Raw genomic sequence first — 18,976 nt, forward strand, 5'->3', positions numbered from 1 at the left:
TATTTTTCCTCTGTCTCTCCACAGTGTATGTAGATTTAATGTGAGCTGATTAACAGTACAGTGTAGTTGGGGTGGGACTCACTAAGACGCCCAGATTAGCCGGGTGTTGCTCAGTACCTGCAGTAGAGCTGAGAGACCTCCCTCTAACTGTGGATTTACAGACCATAATGTTTAACAAGTGATCACTGCCAGTCCTATTTACCCTCCTTCAGCTCTGGGTGTGGTGTCCCTTCATCTGTTCTGGGTGGCTTCTTTTTTGCCTTACGACTCATGGATCTGTCAGAAACTGTGGCTGAAGTCACCATCTGCTTCTAATTACACTGACAATCTGCAGGATGACATCCAATATGGTGCTCTGTAAATCACAACAGCAAGTATAGAGGAGCCAGAGGGAAAAGGAGCCAGAACTTCGAAGCTACAGCCAGGACTTGGAGCCGACTTTTAATTGTGGTTGAGCTGAGTCAGTCTAGCCGGCAGAGCCATGGAGCCGGGTGCTTGGAAACTTTTCACTTGCATTTCAGTGACTAAGAGCTGCTTCCTGTTTTAAGTTTGAAAATGTAGTTCTCCGGTGAGACATGAAGGAGCTGTTGTAGCGGTGAAAGGATAAATATATTTCTTTTCAACAAACTGGAGCAGAAACAGGTCGGAATTTCAGAAGCGATATGACTTTGACTTTAACATTTCTTGCATTATTATTAATAGTAAGTGGAAGTTGCATGATCCTGGAAACAGTTTAACAAAGTAGTGCATGCCATACAGATGCCTGAAAACCAATAACACCTTATTATCCTGCATAAGACAGCACCATGTTGCACTTCAGTCCAGATATGAACAGTTTAAATGGTAACCACAATGTTGACGTTGTGGGGAAAGCTTTATAACGTCACCACTTTCTTTTATGAGCGACTGATGAGCGATGGAGGAGCAACAAGCCATCCTGAAGTTTTTCAGGACTCTCTCAGAGGAGGAGAATGAGTACATAATGCAAGACGACAAGGAGCGATCACAGAGTTTTAATGTAAAGAAAAATGGGGATATGAGTGTTGAAGATGCTGTGGAGAAAAGTAGAGACTCTTCATCACATGTTATATTGCCTAATGAAGGAGAGAAGTTGAAATCTAACCCAGTTGGACATATAACTAGGAGAGAAGCAGGAAGTGACTCAGACATGCTAGAGGAGGAGAGGAATAATGTCAACCTAACAGAGCAGCAGAGCGTGGCTGTGAACGCTGAGAATGGCTCAGAGAAACAGAGCGCTGCAACAAATCAAGACCAAAATAAGATGCCAGATGGACACTGTGACAAAGTTAACAGCTGCAGCAAAGAGGGTTGTCACATATCGGAGAACTCGCTGGATGAATGTGCCTTGAAGGAATCTCTGCAACCAAATACAGGTTGGGATTGTGTTGCACCAGTCAGCCTCAAGCAGGATGACACTGAAGAAAACGACCAGAGAGGAACAAAAGACTACGAAAAGGTTCACTTCAGGGAAGATGTCACGAGTATTTCCAGTTCAGATGTGGGTTTTGACCCAGAAGAATCTGCCAAAACTAGATCTAAAACCAAACATGTAGTGATAGCGTCGCCTCGGACAGGACCTGCAGTTGAGGAAACGGTTGAACCGATAGTAACACCCACACTGGAGCAGACCGGTGGCCCTTCCTGCTTTACAGATGACGATGAAGAGGAGCGGGCAGGTGCAGAGGACAGCGAAGAAGAAGAAGAGAAAAGAGATGCATTTCCAGACTTCTCCGTCCAACCTCACCATCCTCCCAGCCCAAAAGGCACTTCAAATATTTGTATAACATCTGCAGCTAACAACCCTCCGCCTGGATCCACCTTCACCAGAGCCACCTTCACCCCAGGCTCCCCCACCGACAAGCCGCTCCCGGCCCTCTTCAGCGGCCTGAGGGTCCTGAGGAAGGGGGTGGTCGGGCCCGAGCACGACACCGTGGCCCAGATCAAACCTTCATCTCAAGGAGCAAGGAGGGAAATCTACCCAGAGAGGCAAGGGGATGCTAAAGTTCAGGGGAGCTTCCTGGACCAGATCTCCAATTTACTGAACAGGGAAAAGAGAGGAGATGAGGAAGAGGAGAGGGAGAAAATGGAGGCTGAGGGAGACCAGGATGAGATTGAGATTGAAGAAAATCAAAAGGATGCGAGGAAAGACCTTGAAACCGAGGAAGATGTTTTATACGAGTCCACAAAACCTTCTCTGTCCAGTGCAGAGGCTGCATTCGATGCCTTCAAAGCTTTCTTCACCCCAAAGCCTTTGAAGAAGGACCCAGCGGAGAAGGTGGACCTGGAGGCCGTGAGGAAGAAGATAAGAGCAGATAAAGATGTGCTAAGAGCGCTTTTTGAGAGATCCTCCAAAAAGACGCCAGAGAAGAAAGACCCACCTGATGGCAAAGTACGAAATATGTATGAATCAAGCGTCAATGAGCTTTACCAGAGCCTTAAATTGGAATACTGACCTGTGTGTAAAGAAGCTCTATTTATAACTGATTATGTTATAAATCTGTCAAACTATTTTCCCTTGTAGTCAGAAGCAGCCACCTCAGGAGAGGGAGAGGAAAGAACTCCTGGTCGTCTACAAGCCGTCTGGCCACCACTTAAGGAGGAAAAGGTTGGGCTCAAGTACACAGAAGCAGGTAATCTATACACATTCATATTTTTGTCATACAAACTTGGGCTTTTCCAACTTTATTGTTTTGGCTCACACAGACTCATCTTCTGTATGTGTAAAAATGTGTTCAAATGTGTTTTCTTTTCTTCTAGCCTCATTCAAAGTATTTTTCCCTTTGTTACAAACTGAGCTTGCACGTTTGATGAAGGTGACAAAATACAGAAATGAGAAAAATGTATTGTTTACTACACTAAGCAAGGACATGTGTCATGTGTTATGTTACATAAGCTATTGATATTCCTTCATTTTCCAAAAGTCATTTACCGAAAAGATAATTGTGTTATTCTACCGAGTGACATTACTCATGCTTTGGGTAAGTAAAGAAATACAAATGGACTCCTCATATTATTTAGAATTTGAGAGGAGAAGTACTGTGTAAAAAGTATGTATTGCAAGTTGTAAGACCACAAACAGAAGTAACATATGTCTGCTGCCAAAAATGGCATGTTAAAATGACACTTCATCATTTCCAAATGTCACAAACATTAGGAACAGTCATGAAGTTTCAAGTTGATAATGAGTGTTAAAGAGGGTTAAAAAACAACAAACAAATAATTAATGATATATATATATATATCTATCACCACCCTTGTAGACTGAAAATAAAAATCCACACAGATGCATTATGTTAAAAACTATGATCTGAATGACAGATAGTTCATTTGAGAGGGAGTAGGAGTGTTTGCTCTGTGATATCACGCTCTACAGCTTTGGTAAACACAACTCCACCCTGTGTGTGTCCACAGCAAACCAGTCTGTAAGACTCCAGCCCCTTTAGCATGTGAAGGGATTTACTGGACTGCACACTGGGGTTACATGTGACACAGACTGTGGTGCCTTTGAGCAAATTATTAATGTATTCATAAAACAAGTGTATTTTTCTTTTTTTTTATCCCAGGGAGAAAATTCCAGTCCAGTACAACACCATCACTAAGATGTCAATGCTAAAGCACATCAAATTAAAAATATACTCCTCTTTGACTGTTTCCTGCGGCTCCCTTCTACTTGTTTTCTAAAAGCCCCGTAAGACGCCTTGTAGATATAGACATTTCAAACAGGTTATCTTTCAAATTATTTATTATTAGCCTGCTTTACTCACATCGACCTGGTTGGCAGGCTGGCTTGATAGCTTCTGTGGTTAATCCAAATCAAACAAGATTGTTCCAACACACATTCAACAAAGAAAATAGGCCTTTACAATAATCCGAACCAAATCGCTCAAATAAAATGATAAGCAAACTGAATTTTCTAGAGTTTTATGTTCAACTTTAAATGGTTGAGAACAGGTGTCTTGTTGTCGGCATCTTAAGCTTCAAATTCCCCTCATCTGTCTCTGTTCATTGAATGGAGCTGGGAATTGTAGTCCTATAACTTTCTATGGCCTACAGAGGATACCACGATGTTGCAATATTCTTTTGAATATCTACACAAAACAAAAGCAAAAATGGCTCCAACAACGATAGTGTCAACAAAAACCGAACACATCATAAAAGTAACGTTATGGCTGAGCTGTTGCATTGGATTGGATAAGATTGTACAGGTGTACCTAATAAAGTGGTCAGTCAGTAGGATTATCAAAGGTTATTTTAGCAGGGATAAAACTATGTGCTACATGTGTACACACCCGCAAATACACTTTCTAACTGACCATTCAAGAAGTCCATCCATTAGCAGATACATGTTTGATTCAATATTTGTCCAAGGGGCCAGTGAGCTGTGTGCCAGGGTCTGTCTGTTTTTCTTACATTTGAATCTCTACTGCCATCATCTGGTCAAGTTCTGTAATGTCAGAATATCCTCAAACACCCCTCAGCCTCCTGCAGCGGTAAAACCTGAATTTGATTCGTCACGCAGAATCAGTCACAGTTCTCAAGTGTCTCATAATTTGTTTGTCTGCAGCTTGTCAACAGCCACATCACGAATGTATCCATTGTGTGATAAAGAAAGCGCTCTCGGGCCCCACAGCTGTAACAATGAACATCTGTTTGTGGTACTAGAAGGAACTGTTGTCCTGTAAGCTGTTGTAAAATGTTCTTCTGCTCTGTTTCTTCTCAGAGCACCAGGCTGCTCTCCTGCAACTGAAGAGAGAATGTAAAGAAGAGCTGGAAAAGTTACAGGTCAGTAAGGATACAGTGGGGTGTTGCAGCCAAATACGTAAAGGACTTGTTCGACATTTTGGGATATACGCTTATTTGCTTTCTTGCCAAGAGTTCTCTGCAAAAAAGCAAATCATGTATGTACAAAAATATTGAACAGTTCTTAAGAACAATTGCTACCATCATCCTCATTGATGTCAAGTTTGACTAGCTCCAGTTTTTGCGTGTCATGTATTAATTATCATTACATTAGAGAAAGATACAACTTGTGGTCTTTTAGAGACCTAGAAGGTTTTCCCAGAATCCTCAAAGAATAAAAAAAACGGATGTTTAGTTCTGTGACTGTAATGATGATACACAAGAGGCTCAAAATAGGGACTGAGTCTTAACTAATACAGTATAATTTTCAGGAGGACTTTGGTCAGGAACTCTCCCGACTGAGGGTGGAGAACGAGGACAATGTCGCCCGTCTGGAGCTCACTCTGGCCCAGCTGCAGGCCGAACTCTCCCAGGGTGGGACCCGCAAACGTGGGGAAAGCAAAGATGTCGCTGTATCAACGGGAGACGACTTTTTAAACAAATCTTTCCGCACAGTCTGCATCCAGACCGACCGGGAAACATTTGTAAAGACTCCTGAGGATGGAGAAGGTGTGGGGAGAGCCTACGCGAGCCCTCAGCAGCAGAAGGTGACCCCCAAAAAGCTGGACCTGGCTTCTATCAGCCTCAGCCTGGCCGGGCAAAGAGACGATACTTTATCTTCCTCATCTTGTGACCCTCCATCCCAAATTCTTCCTCCACCTGGAAGCATGCAACCTCCATCAGAACAACAACCTGCTCCTTCTCAGACCACCAAAACAGACAATCTGCCTCCTCCTCCTCCTCCTCCTCCTCCTCCTCCTCCTCTGCCTTGTTCGTCTTCCCCCCTAAACCACATGCAGCCGTCAAATGGCCCTCCGCCCCCGCCACCTCCTCCTCCATCCATGCCTGGCCTTATACCCCCTCCACCTCCTCCTCCTCCATCCATGCCAGGCTTAGCTCCCCCTCCACCTCCTCCTCCACCAGTTGGGGGCTTCAATGTTGAAGTACCTCCCAGGAAACCGACAGTGCAGCCTTCCCGACCCATGAAGCCTCTTTACTGGACCAGGATCCAGATCCAGGACAAGAAGTAGGTTCACGTTGATTAACATACACAACATGATCTTAAAGCTTTAGTGTGTAACTGTTTGATATTAATGAACGTCCATTTGCATTCAAACCGTTGCCAAATGAGTTGCTGCAAAGGTCACAGAAGGCTTGTATCACGTGGACGCGTCGACAGTTTTGCTGTCATTACTTAGAATTCCTCATGGGGGCGACAGAAACTACACATTATAGCTTTAACCAAAATCAACAAACACTGTGTTAATACTGTCATGTCATTTTCAGTTTAATTAAAAGATGTCTGCAACTGTTAAAATCAATCTAATGAAATCCAAATTTTTTAAAAGGGCCTAATAAGCACTATAGCACAAACTGGCTATTGGATAAATAAATAAGACGAATAAAATGAAAAATGTAAATGTAAATTGTTTGAATCTGAGATGTTGAAGTAAAAAGAAAACATCTTGGGCTCTAAGCAAAAGTGATGATTAACCATTATCAAGTAATCGACAATATAATGAAAATAATCTTTTGCTGCAACTCAACACTAAACTCTTACAAAAGTCTAATAGATTAACACATATGCTGATTAAACATGATGTCCTCTCTCCCTTAGGAACAAGACACTGTGGAACATTTTAGAGGAACCAAATATAATAAACGCCAGCGAGTTTGAGGATCTCTTCGCCAAAACCACCACACAGACCAAGAGGAAGCCGCTGGCAGAGGCTTACCAGAAGAAAGCCAAAGCCAGGAAGGTAACATGCAAAATGAATCATGCACACTTTAATTTCTGGGATTATTTGCTTTATGTCGCTTGTCCACTAGAGGGAGTTGATGCAATCAAGTCTACAGATGGCAGATCATTCAATAAAGAGCATTATAAATCTAGATTGAGACACAATTATGAATACAAAAACGCTTTTTGGTCATAGTTTACAGGTAGTTTTTTTTTTATCTTTGTCTGTCAAATAAAGCATTTTATATTCAACACACAGTTGTGATTTATTTACTCTCTTTACATTAAAGGTATCATTTTCCACTGTTAATGTCTGTGCAATCGTTTCCTCCCAAATTCAGATTTTATGATTGGCTGAAATTCCTCATCTAGATTACATTTGTGTTTTCTGATTTTGCTAGCGTAAACACAAAGGTAGAGTACAAAACATAAGAGATAAGAATGTGTTACACATTTAAGAGAAAATGAAAAATAGAACACAATTAAATAAAATAGGCAAAAGAAGATCCCATCTGTTCAAACCTGAGGTTACAAATTAGAGTGAGTCATGCTGTGACCTTTGTTTGTTTTGTTTTATCTTTTAACCGTAGACTTTCCACTAATGACTCACTAATGGTTTCTAGTGGTAAAGGTGGTCATGGTAACTTTGTGTGTGTTTTTGTGTGTGTGTGTGTGTGTGTGTGTGTGTGTGTGTGTGTGTGTGTGCGTATGTCAGATCATTAAGCTGTTGGACGGGAAGCGCTCTCAGGCCGTGGGCATCCTTATATCTAGCCTCCACCTGGAGATGAAAGACATACAACAAGGTGAGTTATGGAGCACTTCATGTGCAATATGGTAATATAACGCAGAACTTCAGATTTCATATACAGGCTTATTTTATCCTTGAGCAGCTCAAATACAATTTTGATTGTTGTTTTGATTATTTAAAAAAGATACAGCTGAATAAATTATGTTTTCCTCAGCCCCACGGTATACAAATCTGTATTTAGTAAAATTACATTTTATAATACTTTAGTTAAGTTACTTCATTTGTACTGTACTTTTACTTTGACATGTTTTATAGTATTTTTTTTTAATTGTAGTATTGTTGCATTTACTAAAGTAAAGGATCTGACAGCCAGCATTGCCATTATTTTAGCTATCTTAGAATCTATATTAAATGTTTCCATATTCATACATATTCCAATGATAAAAAATAAAAACATGAAAGACTATCATAAGAATCACATCAACATCGAGTGTGTGAAATCAAAAAAACATCGTCATTTCGAACACCTTAGACTAGAGGATTACAGGAAATCATTAAACTATAGCGGTATTTCCCAGCCAGTCTTGGGAACTTGAACCTGCAGCCTTCATCTGTGAACATTCAGGTAGCCGCAGCTCCCGGAACATCACCCTTGTTTAACTTGAACCCCGGCATCACACTGAAGTTACCCTGTATTTCTCTTTGAATATGAGCTGTTGGTGAATTTAAAGTAGGATTAAAGGCTGAAACCCTCACCACAATGTCAGCAAGACAGTTACAGAGAGGCAATCTGCATTGCTAATCCCAAACTTCTAAAACTGTTTGTAGAAAACAGCAGACTGAGAGGGATGTGTTCATGTTCTCTGGAGAACTGCGGCTCTCCGTTTGGCCTCTTTAATTTTTTTTTTTTTTTTTTTCTGCTGTATCTTCAATTACATTGAAATCTGTGCTTTTGTTTTTACATTCTCTCTTCCAGCTGTCCTGGCAGTGGATCACTCTGTGGTGGACGTGGAGACAATTGAAGCACTGTATGAAAATGTAGGTATTACAGCACACTTTACTGCGGTTTACCTGCAAGTGCAAGTATACGATTATAAACCCCTTCATTTATATTTAATTGTCAATGTGTCAGAGAGCGCAGCCAGAGGAACTGGAGAGAATCAAGAAACACTACGAGACGTCAGAGGAAGAGGAAGTTAAACTGCTGGACAAACCTGAACAGTCAGTATCTCACCTGCAAACAGAAATGTTTAGAGACTGCACTAGTAATTGATTGTGTGTACACTTGTGTGTGTGTGTGTGTGTGTGTGTGTGTGTGTGTGTGTGTCCTCTTACTGTTGATGTGGTTGTGCAGGTTCCTGTATGAGCTGTCTCAGATCCCAGAGTTTGCAGGCAGAGCTCACTGCATCATCTTCCAGTCAGCCTTCATCGATGGGATCGCATCCATCCAACACAAGCTCAACACAGTTTCATCTGTCTGTACGGTAGGAACAAAAGCACCTGCTACACATGACCTTTCTTCTCATTATATATCAATTCACTGACATATATACCTTTTACAATTATCTCCATTTCCCACCCAAAATCAAAATAGTGTTCAAGATGTCTGCTGTTTACATGCATTTCACTGATCATTTCTCTTTAAGTAGCAACTAAATTTTTTTCCTCCTTTATTTGTAAGGGACAATGTGCAATTAAAACATAAATGTGACCATTTGATGCATTGCACCAGAGTTAGCCTTAGGCTAATTTACATCTGCAGTCCCACAAGTTCAATGATAAGATGTTCAGTGTATTTTAGGTGCAAATATAACAGGATTTTTTGTGTGTTTTCTTGCTCTGTCTGATCACCATTGGATCATCCTGAGCAGGGTGCCAGCTGTCTGTAGTTGATCCCGTGTGTGTTTCCTGTTTTGAGGCTCTGCTGGAGAGCGACGGTGTGACGGAGGTGATGGGACTGGTGTTGGCTCTGGGGAACTACATGAACGGAGGCAACAGGACCAGAGGTCAGGCCGATGGCTTTGGCCTGGAGATTCTACCCAAACTGAAGGATGTCAAGAGCAAGGTAAGACCTGCATAACTGTTGTGGCTCCATTAGAGGCAACTTTATCTCCACCTATATTCCTTGAGCAAGCAAAGGTCTTATGCCGTGTCTTGGTTTCAGAACTCAATGAAGTCAGGGATTTGGCCGTTGTTAAAAGAACTTTGAATTAAAATATGTATATTAATTGAGCAAATAACACATCCTATCATTATCATGCTTTCCATCATAAGGGCAATCCAACAAGCCCCATGATAATAACAGAAATGTTCAAGTTCATTCATATTTTTTTTATCAACTCACAGAAACTTGTTTTGTTTTCTCACTTAAACACATATCAAATCTGTCTGACTGATCCCATTTACACCATTCATGTAGTCTGAAATAGCATGCATTGAATTATCTTTATAGAGATAATATATTTTATGCAATGGTTTTAATGAAGGCTCTGTGATCTACCAGCCTGCACACTAAGGTCCTACTTTTTACTGATGCAGTTGTTGATGCTTTTCTTCTCAGGACAATCGTATCAGCCTGGTGGACTACGTGGTGTCGTACTACCTGCACAATGTGGATAAGGTATTATTTAAAACAATTATCCACACCTATTCTAGGTTGACTATATATATAGATATACATACCCTGGAAATGTATGCGATTTGTGAAAAAAGCAAAGGGGTGGGATGTTTTTTGATCATGCACAACAAAACATGCAAGAATTAAATTCCCCTTCCAATACCATGGATAGTGCCACTTGGCTAGCCGTGCCAAAACACTTATTTATGCACTTCAATATTCAATGGAAAATAATCTCAAAATGAAATAGCACAACGTGGTGTCAACATAAAAGACTTTCAAACCAGAGAGCGGAGTTCACTTCGTGGTGCAAACAGAATAGTCTACTTTCACCCAGGAAACGCTCGTTCGTTCCTCAAGAACCGCAGTCTTTTTTCTAAACTTAACCAGTCGCTTTGGTGTCTAAACTTAACTGTCATCGCCGCATGACGCTCACTTTTTCTGGCTAAACTCCACCACCATGGCCCCTAAAAGGGCCGTCAGCTGGCGGTGCCTGTAGCCGGCTCGCAGTCACTTATTGGCAGCTAAACAACTGCTGCTGGTAGCCGGCGTACCGGAGCTCTGTAGCGGCTAAATACAACCAGCAACTGCCGTTTGGATTTTATCTTTCTATCGCACTATAAACTGTTCACGTCACAGTGCTTTACTTAGTTTAAAATACTTCTATTTTAGGCAAATAAAATATGGTAGCGTTTATCACTTTTTAAGGGTGGGATAAAAATAATTCAGCAAAGGCAGGGATATATAGACCAGAAAGGGGGAAATCCCATGCATCCCCCCGATAAATCGCACCCTGTATATATCTATCTATATACAGTATATATATATATATATTCCCATTTTCTCTCTGATGAAGACACAGTAGTATCAAAACTAACATTTCTAGTGTTTCCTGCATCAAAAGATACAAATAATTTCTTTCCAGTTCCTGATTTTAATGCTGTGTTTTAATTGTGTTCCACCAGCACGCCGGCACAGACAAGAGTATCTTCCCACTTCCTGAACCTCAGGACGTCTTGCTGGCTGCACAGGTCAAGTTCGATGACCTCAACAGAGACCTGAGACAGCTCGGACGAGATCTGACAAGTATGCAACGTCACCAGTGCAACCTTTATCTCTTCCAGCTCCCTCTCTTGCAAAAATAACCCTCTGGAGTAATGAATGCCAATACTCTTCTCCTCCTCCTCCACCTCCTCCTCCTCTCGGTTCATAATATAAGATGGTAATCCACAAAACATACTTTGAGCTTCAGCGTGACTGGGTGACCGGAATAGTCTCGCCTTGTGGTCATTTTGTTGTGTGTTTTTGTTTGAAAATCTCCGCCAGGCTGTGTAACTCTATCACTCTGATTTCGAGAGGTTCCCACAGACCAAACCTCGGCCCAGTCTGGCATCATTTTTCCTCAGACACCCCTCCCCCCACAACACACCACCCTGGTTTCCCATCACCAGCCCCAGCTATTGAGTAACTGTTTATACTTTGGGCTAAAGGCCTGCTTCTTTTACCAAACTTGAGTTTGCTAAAGCCCCAGAACAAAAGATTTCCTCTCGTCTCTCTTATCCTTCTAGCCTGTTCTCTTCTCTGTCTAAGTGTGCCCTTATGACGCCATTCAGCATGCCAGCCAGTTAAAGTCACGTTGAGGACAATGCTTACTCTTACATGTGTATGATTGTGAGTGAGTGCATTGTTGTATCCCTATGTATACAGTAGCATGTGTTTTTGCCTGCATTTCACTGTGCGTGTATTCAGAGACTAGCAGGAGTCTTTCTGCTGATACAGGCCTGGCGCCTTTCAGATCCAGCTTCTAATCCTCCTGCCCATCAGATCTCCCATCGTTGTGCCTTTGTGCCCCTGTCGCCGGCGCAGGGAGACCATAGCTTTCCACTTATGTAATCTCCAGACCTTCAGTATCTGTAGCATCTTTGCACGGGCCTCTGCAGAGATGCACAGATCCTTAACCTGCTTGGCTGTATCACCTGGGCTCCAGTGTGGCCCCCAGATGTGTGCCGAAGATAGCTTTCTTTACCTTTCAACACAACTTTGTCTTATTGGCCTGTCTACCCAAACCGCCGTGCAATCTGGATCGCCCGCCGCAGGTTTCCTTTTGTTCTGCCTGTTTGAACCGCCCTCATGCCTGGTTTCTGTCGTTTTTCACTCTCCCTGTGTTTTCTGTTTGGTTGGTATGAAATGTTTCCCAACAAAGCTACAGGGAGATTAGTTTCTCTTCAGTCATCCATGTTGACTGTTTAAGGAAATGATCCAAAGACTATATTGCGTTAAAAAGAGCTTATTCACTGTAAATGTTAATCTCAATTACTAGAGAAAACATGTTTTCTCACTTACATGTATCTAGAGATGCAGATTTAGCTTTATTTGTCCAGGTTTTGAGATTTAGTCCTCCAGCCCAAATACAATGGAGGTCAGTAGAATTTTGTTGTGCTCTTCACACAGCATTAGAAAAAAAAAGCAATACATTTTTTTAAAAACTTATATTAGCCTGACAAGCCAGACCCACATTACATTTGCTGCCGCTAGGTTGTGTCTAGATTTCTAGGCTAGTCAATAATCGCTTGCTGTCAATAGTTATTGGCACACACATAACATAAATAAGCCATGGCTCTATGCATGGAAATGTTAAGGTAAGGTCTGTCGGTTGTTTGGTCCAGATCTTAATATCTCAACAACTATCAGATGGATTATCGTGATATATTGTGCAGAAATATTGTGCAGACATTCACGATCCCCAGAGGATGAATCCTACTAACTTTGGTGATGCACCTACTTTTTCTACTGTGTCCATATTGTGACCAAATATGGAAATAGCTTTCTTTATTTTTACACTTGTGAAGCAAGTGTCTGGGCACATTTATGCTATTTGAATGTTTCCTTCCTGGAGACTTTCTGCTTACTCTAACGTACTGTAGCCTGTGTTTGGTTTCCTTTCTATGACATTGCTGTGATTTCGGAGGTGACTGAAATAAACGTATAATCATCAAAACCGTAAAATCTTCTCACTGTGAAACCAAATCACTGCTTCAGTCTCACATCTGAAAGCACCACACTCCTCATCAGCCGGCTCTGTTTATGTGAGGGTCTATAACCCTCTTCGGTCTGGAATAAGCAAACATCTGTCGAACACAAAAGGCAGACAAAAGAAAGAAAGAAAGGAGAGGGAGATACCCGCCTCCAAAGTTTACACAAATCCCGAATGAAAACAGTATTCTTTTGTAATCTTATCTGGGAGATGTTGATCGAGCGTCAGGGTCGGGGTGGTGGTGGGGGGTGCAGGGGCTCAGCTCCTTCTGCAGCCTCTATTATGACTGGCTCCGCAGACTGGCTCCTCTGATCCACTGATTGGACGCAGAGCAACATGGAGCCACAGACTGGCAGAGGAAAAGAGAGAGAGAGAGAGAGAGAGAGAGAGAGAGAGAGAGAGTTTGCAGTCGCCATCTCTGGGTACATCTGAACAAGACATATCTAAAGAGGAAGCTGTGCTGATAACCTCCTGCTGGGGCACAGGTGGAGCTAGTTTTAACTGACAACTAGTCTCACTTTGCCAGACCTATCTCCACAGCGCTGCAACCCAGAACTATCTCTCCTCTCTATCACACTTTTGTTATGGATTAAAGCTGCAACAAAAAAAGCAAGTGATTTATAAATTAAAATCTTATATATTAGCATAAGATAGTTCCATTTCCCAAATAAACTCACTGTTGTGGTCACTGGTGGGGACGCTGAAGCAAACAAATCAGAACTTAGAACTGCAAAAAGGAAAAAGCATTATGCCCAAAGAAAGCTAAACTCAACAACAGTAACGCATACAATGGTTTTTCCTTTCCTCCACAGCTACACTTTGCCTTTTCTGAAACCAAATTTAGGAAACTTAAAAAGGCAGGTTAAGTGTATTTTCCCCCCTTTTCCTGAACTGTTCTCTTGTTCCTTTTTCATTATCAGGATGCGAAAAAGATGTACAGAAGGTTTGCTCTGATTCTCCTGGAAAAAACCTGCAGCCGTTTAAAGACAAGATGGAGGCTTTTGTTCTCAGCGGTAAGTAGTTGCGGTCGTATATGGTGCAGCTGCAAACCAGAGTGTCACTTTTAAAAATAAAACAAACGTGTCTATACCGACACACGACTATAGTTGGATTTAGGACCAGCATTATTTTCCTGTGATCAATAAGGTAGATTACTTTCTGGAGACGTAGTTCTCCTTCTTCTTCTTTTCTTGTGTTAAACAGCTATTTTCTATATACAGTATTTGTTTCCGTATTTATTGTTTGTTTCATATTGATGGTCAATATGTTTGTTTGTGTATGAACAAACCACCAAGGCAAATTCCTCGTAAGTGTAACCTAGGCTACTTTGGCAAGAAACCCTTTTCTGATTCGGATTCTGAACATCTGATACCATTTTAATGCTCAAAGATACTGAAGCTACAGTCATTTTATATTTAAATATACAATGCAAATAGTCTAATAGTCTAGTTTAGGAACCTGTCAAATCTCCCCCCCCATGTATTTCCCCCCCATATGCCCCATTTAAACTATTCCATTGTCTCTAACAGTCAGTCACTGACCTAAATCTCTTTGTCCCTCGTCCTATAGAGTGTCTTTGGTATCTGTGTGTGTTTTTAAAGCAGATAGGATGGATTCAGAATAAAGGCTAGACACTCAGATAGGGATCAGACAGATTTGGCAATGACTGAGAGACTCCTGCCTGAGAGACACACCGGCAACTGGGAAATATTCATCCAACTAACCACTGTTGTAAGATATTTATTTTGACCCATCTCAAGATGAATCACTAGAAGACCTGCATAACATAGCTTCCCGTTCCCAGTATTTGAAATGGCACAGATGCATTATATTTTAAATGTGTATCTTGTTTCAAATATCACCACATTTTCTGCCCGTGATGAAAAGTGACACATCAAAGCTAAAGTGACTAAAGAGAGTGTGCTCAGATCTTTTGTCCCTTGTATCATGTGTCCGTTCAGAACGCATTCAGACCTTCACTTTCTTCATTTTCTTATGTTGAGTGTAGATTGATGAGAGGGGAATTTTATTTAAATGATTTTAGCATAAGGCTGCAACATGACAAAATGTGAAAAAGTGAAGGGATCTGAATACTTTTTGAACTTACTGTAAAACCATTATAGACCAACTGGACTGGGTGCGGCTTTCTGACAGGATTTCTGTCATTTTTTTCATGCCTTTACTTGTCATCCGGTGTCATGTGTGAAGAACATATTTTTCCTCTAAAATGCAGTAGGTGTAAAATAAAACATGTTATAAGATGTTTAAGACGAACATCACAATTGTAGCAAACAAAGAAACTAACTTTGAATATTTTATAAATTGGTCTAAATGACGCCAAATGATCTATTTTGCTTTCAAATCAAAGAGACCAAAATGGTATTAACTGTTTAAAAATATATTCTGTTTTTTGGAGGGAAATCTGGCTCTAACTAAACCATTTCCTCGTCTGTTTCTTTGCAGCAAGAAAAGAACATGCAGAAGCTTCCTATCAGTTGATGACTGTACAAAAAAGGTTGGAGAATTAAATTGTTTTCACTTTGTGTGCATCAAACTGGCCTTTATCTGAATTTGGTGGTTCAATTCCGTGTCACAAATATCAAGCAGCTACAAAAATGTTTCTACGCTCAGAAGAAAAAAATATTTTGTCCAGATTTGACAAACCAAAGCAGGTAGCATCTATGAATACGACGTCAACACATGCAAACTGCGCAGGCGTCGAAACCTGTAATTTGCAACCTTTGTTTCCACTGTTGTTAATTCCAATTTGCCAATTTTGGATCACATTCCTCTTCGAACCTTTTGGTAGTTTTTGGTTTAGAAGCCTTTATCGGCGATTTTGCTGCATTGCCCCGTAACAGTCATTCCACTGCTACATGCTAACATCAGGGAAACCTGTAATTTTGGTGGTTGATGTTATTCATTTCTCCTTAATTTCCAAATACATTCCTGCTGGATATCCAGTTGTGTAGTTTTTGGTTTAGAAGTCTCTTCTGTTTTTTTCATGGTAGAAGGTGCCGCTACTCCATTACAGTCAGTCTCTGGCTGAAATGACAGATGGTACCAGTCGTGTTGTAGCAGGGTTCATATAACCGTATAGGCCTACCTGTATTGGGTGTGATCTATTATCTACCGTTAAACTGCTATGGAACTCTGCCAGTAAGATTGCTTTAGCAACATAATGTTAAACTGAAACCATCTGATTCAAGATGAGAAACAAATTGCACCTACATCTTGGTTTAGTGTTTTTAATCTGCTTTCGCTCTCTTTTTTTAAACTTGCTGTTCAGTTTTCAGGACTTGGTTCTGTACTTTGGACTGAAGCCCAAATCGGGAGAGAAGGAGGTGACCCCCGGTCATCTCTTGATGCTCTGGTTTGAGTTTTGTTCCGACTTCAAGGCCAGGTGGAAGAGAGAGAACAAGACCATCTCTAACGAGAGGTATCAGATAACCCCGTGCATCTCTAGAACCACCACTGTTTGTAAAAAGCTGGATTTTTATTGTGTCTTTTTTCTTTTTTGATTTGACTGAACTTGTATTGACACTGGCTTTATTTTATGTAGCATTTATTTATTTGTCTAAAAAAGGTCTGCCACTAAATGGTTTAAGTATACCTGCACTTGGACCACTTTTCTGGCTCATACATTGAATTTATACTGTAAAGAACTTAATTTTTCATACACATGCCAAAGAACTTGACGCGTTGTTTCTGCAGATTAAAAGAGGCTCAGCTGTCAGTGAAGAGAATCACAGCGGAGAAGAAGGTGGAGACCAGAAAGATCAACCCCAACAGCCTGGTAAGACAGGATTCAGTACAGTAGAGTCCATACACTGAAGAGCCAAAGAGATTTTCCTCCAAAAACACACATTTTCTAAACCAGGTGAACATGAACTTGAACATGTAATGCAAATAAATACATGCACATTCACAGATATACTCTGCTCTTTTTCTGTCTCCATAGAAAGTATTACCTAAAACAGACAGCACTTATTACAAAACACTTTATATCATAAAAGGCTTCTCTGTCGTTCTGCTTTGACTGAATTGTGTCCCCTGAATGTGCAGTGATCGATAACACTGATCATGATTTACTCCCAACAGAAAGAGAGACTGCGTCAGAAAGAAGCCAACATGTCTTCAACATAGACTTACGAAAGGAGGTATACAAGACCGATACATCGTGTTCATCCCGCTAGATGTGGACAACGATAACAAACCAACTGTTTATTAGTTAACACAAGATTAACTCTATGGATTTAAAAAAAAAAAAAAAAAAAAAAACTTACTTTTACTTGACAATGTAGAACTCGCATTCATTATTCACTGACTTTTTATATAATTTGCTACCTAAATATGTAATAAATGTGCAATATTTAGAATTTCATATTATAAACTCTAGCTCTGTAATTTTATTCTTATATTGAACTTTCTAGGCAAATTATTTGCATTGATTTCTACTTCTTTAATCCTCCTAGAACATTGTTTTCTACAAATAAAATCACCGATCTGAAAATATGTGATTTTATAGCTTGTTTTATTCACAAGCAAATTTACAATACATAATGCACATATTATACACAGTCATAAAATGAAGTGGCCTTTAGCAGTGCAGGTTGTAATAAAAAAACATCCCACACAGTGGAAAAAAATACAACCATCCCAGTCATTTGAAGAAGTGTCCTTACACTTGTATTCTGAAGATCCATTAGCCTGCATGTCTGCAACAAACAAACCTACCTAAAGCTTAAACACTTATTTTTTAGATTATCAGTTAACTTAACTAAACCCTAAACGCTGGGAAAGTCCCTGCATCTAAAATCCTCCACATCTGTTAACACACACAAAAAATGACTTTGTGGAAGCAATGACTGATAATTGACGAGATATTCGGACAGCGTGATGGATTAATAATTGCAGCTCAAAGTGTCATCTCTCCAATAATGATTAAAAAGAGCTCAGGCAAGTTCCTCACCTTCCTATTCCCACTTTATTCCCATGTGTCCTTTAAACAAAATACGCTTTCCGTTTGTTTTGTTTTTTTTGCAAAGCAGCACTTTTCCTCCAATGGAAGCGGATAGGCTATCATCAACCTGGATGTGTCAGTTTGCGTCTAATCCGTATCTATTGTTGTGCAGCGACACTGCTTTACGCGCTGGATCCGTTTCCTCCTGGTGCTGGGTGTCTGACCCGGGCAGACGAGGGTGTAAGTGATGGTGCTGAAGGTTTTGGGTTTGCAGGCAGAGCAGGACTGAAAGGAGTCTCCGTCCTGGTAATTGTGCCTCGGGATGTAAAAGGAGTTGCATTGTCCGTAGCAAAACCGGTTGAGGATGGTGCGGCTCAGGCAGCCCTCCTCTTGGATGGTCTGCTTGAGCGGCTGCGTCTTGCACCAGTCCAGCCGCAGGTAGCGCCGCTCCGTGACGTGCAGCGCCTCCTGACTGGACTCTAGCACTTCGTCGGTTGGGGTTACAGACCCCATCCCGCGGGAAATTAGTCCACTGAGGGCGGGTTGTTGACATCTATCCGATTCGTTTGGGTTGTATTTGTTTGGGTGTGGGAACGCGCCTTGAAAGGTGGCAGCATCGGTGCTCCTAAGCGGGCAGAGCAGCAGTGCCAAAACTGCTGCAGAGATCAGCACTGACTGTGTCTTCATCATTGAAGCTGAAGGAGAAAAATACAAAAGTCAGTCATTGGTAGAGAGAATTTTACGCATTTATTTGAGAGGGTTTTAAGCACTGCTTTTACGCGCGCATTACGCACCAAATAAACAAGAAAACATGACAATTGAGGACTGCACATTAACAAATAAAATCAGCAGTTACTAAATTGAGTTACCTGTTTATTTAGGTTCCCCACGAGAAAACGTTATCCAGTCAGACAGTTTACAGCATGTGTTTCTACTTCAAGTCTTTCCTCCTC

General features: G+C 41.1%; 2 protein-coding genes across 2 annotated transcripts; one reads left to right on the top strand and one right to left on the bottom strand.

Moving 5' to 3' along the window:
• Positions 1–916: 916 nt before the first annotated feature.
• fmn1 (formin 1) lies at positions 917–17,454 on the top strand. Its single transcript, XM_028604640.1, has 17 exons — positions 917–2,410; positions 2,543–2,651; positions 4,742–4,803; positions 5,193–5,947; positions 6,539–6,680; positions 7,377–7,464; positions 8,386–8,447; positions 8,542–8,630; positions 8,764–8,893; positions 9,328–9,474; positions 9,970–10,029; positions 10,992–11,112; positions 13,981–14,073; positions 15,524–15,575; positions 16,350–16,499; positions 16,775–16,856; positions 17,162–17,454. Exons 1-17 carry the CDS (start codon positions 917–919, stop codon positions 17,204–17,206), a joined length of 3,681 nt encoding a protein of 1,226 aa, XP_028460441.1. The 3' UTR covers positions 17,207–17,454.
• Positions 17,455–17,662: 208 nt separating this feature from the next.
• Positions 17,663–18,970, bottom strand: grem1a (gremlin 1a, DAN family BMP antagonist). Its single transcript, XM_028605933.1, has 2 exons — positions 18,893–18,970; positions 17,663–18,718 (listed from the first exon to the last, which is right to left on the bottom strand). Exon 2 carries the CDS (start codon positions 18,711–18,713, stop codon positions 18,171–18,173), a length of 543 nt encoding a protein of 180 aa, XP_028461734.1. The 5' UTR covers positions 18,714–18,718; positions 18,893–18,970; the 3' UTR covers positions 17,663–18,170.
• Between the last annotated feature and the right edge of the window lie 6 nt (positions 18,971–18,976).

The sequence above is a fragment of the Perca flavescens genome, chromosome 18 (genome assembly GCF_004354835.1).
Source record: "Perca flavescens isolate YP-PL-M2 chromosome 18, PFLA_1.0, whole genome shotgun sequence".
NCBI classification, from domain to species: Eukaryota; Metazoa; Chordata; class Actinopteri; order Perciformes; family Percidae; genus Perca; species Perca flavescens.

Excerpts from the sequence above, each read along its gene's own strand:
- fmn1 (XM_028604640.1), top strand. The coding sequence starts at position 917 with ATGGAGGAGCAACAAGCCATCCTGAAGTTTTTCAGGACTCTCTCAGAG. Across the intron at positions 2,411-2,542 it reads AAGACCCACCTGATGGCAAA|TCAGAAGCAGCCACCTCAGG; the intron begins GTACGAAATATG and ends TTTCCCTTGTAG. Across the intron at positions 8,894-9,327 it reads CAGTTTCATCTGTCTGTACG|GCTCTGCTGGAGAGCGACGG; the intron begins GTAGGAACAAAA and ends TCCTGTTTTGAG.
- grem1a (XM_028605933.1), bottom strand. The coding sequence starts at position 18,713 with ATGATGAAGACACAGTCAGTGCTGATCTCTGCAGCAGTTTTGGCACTG.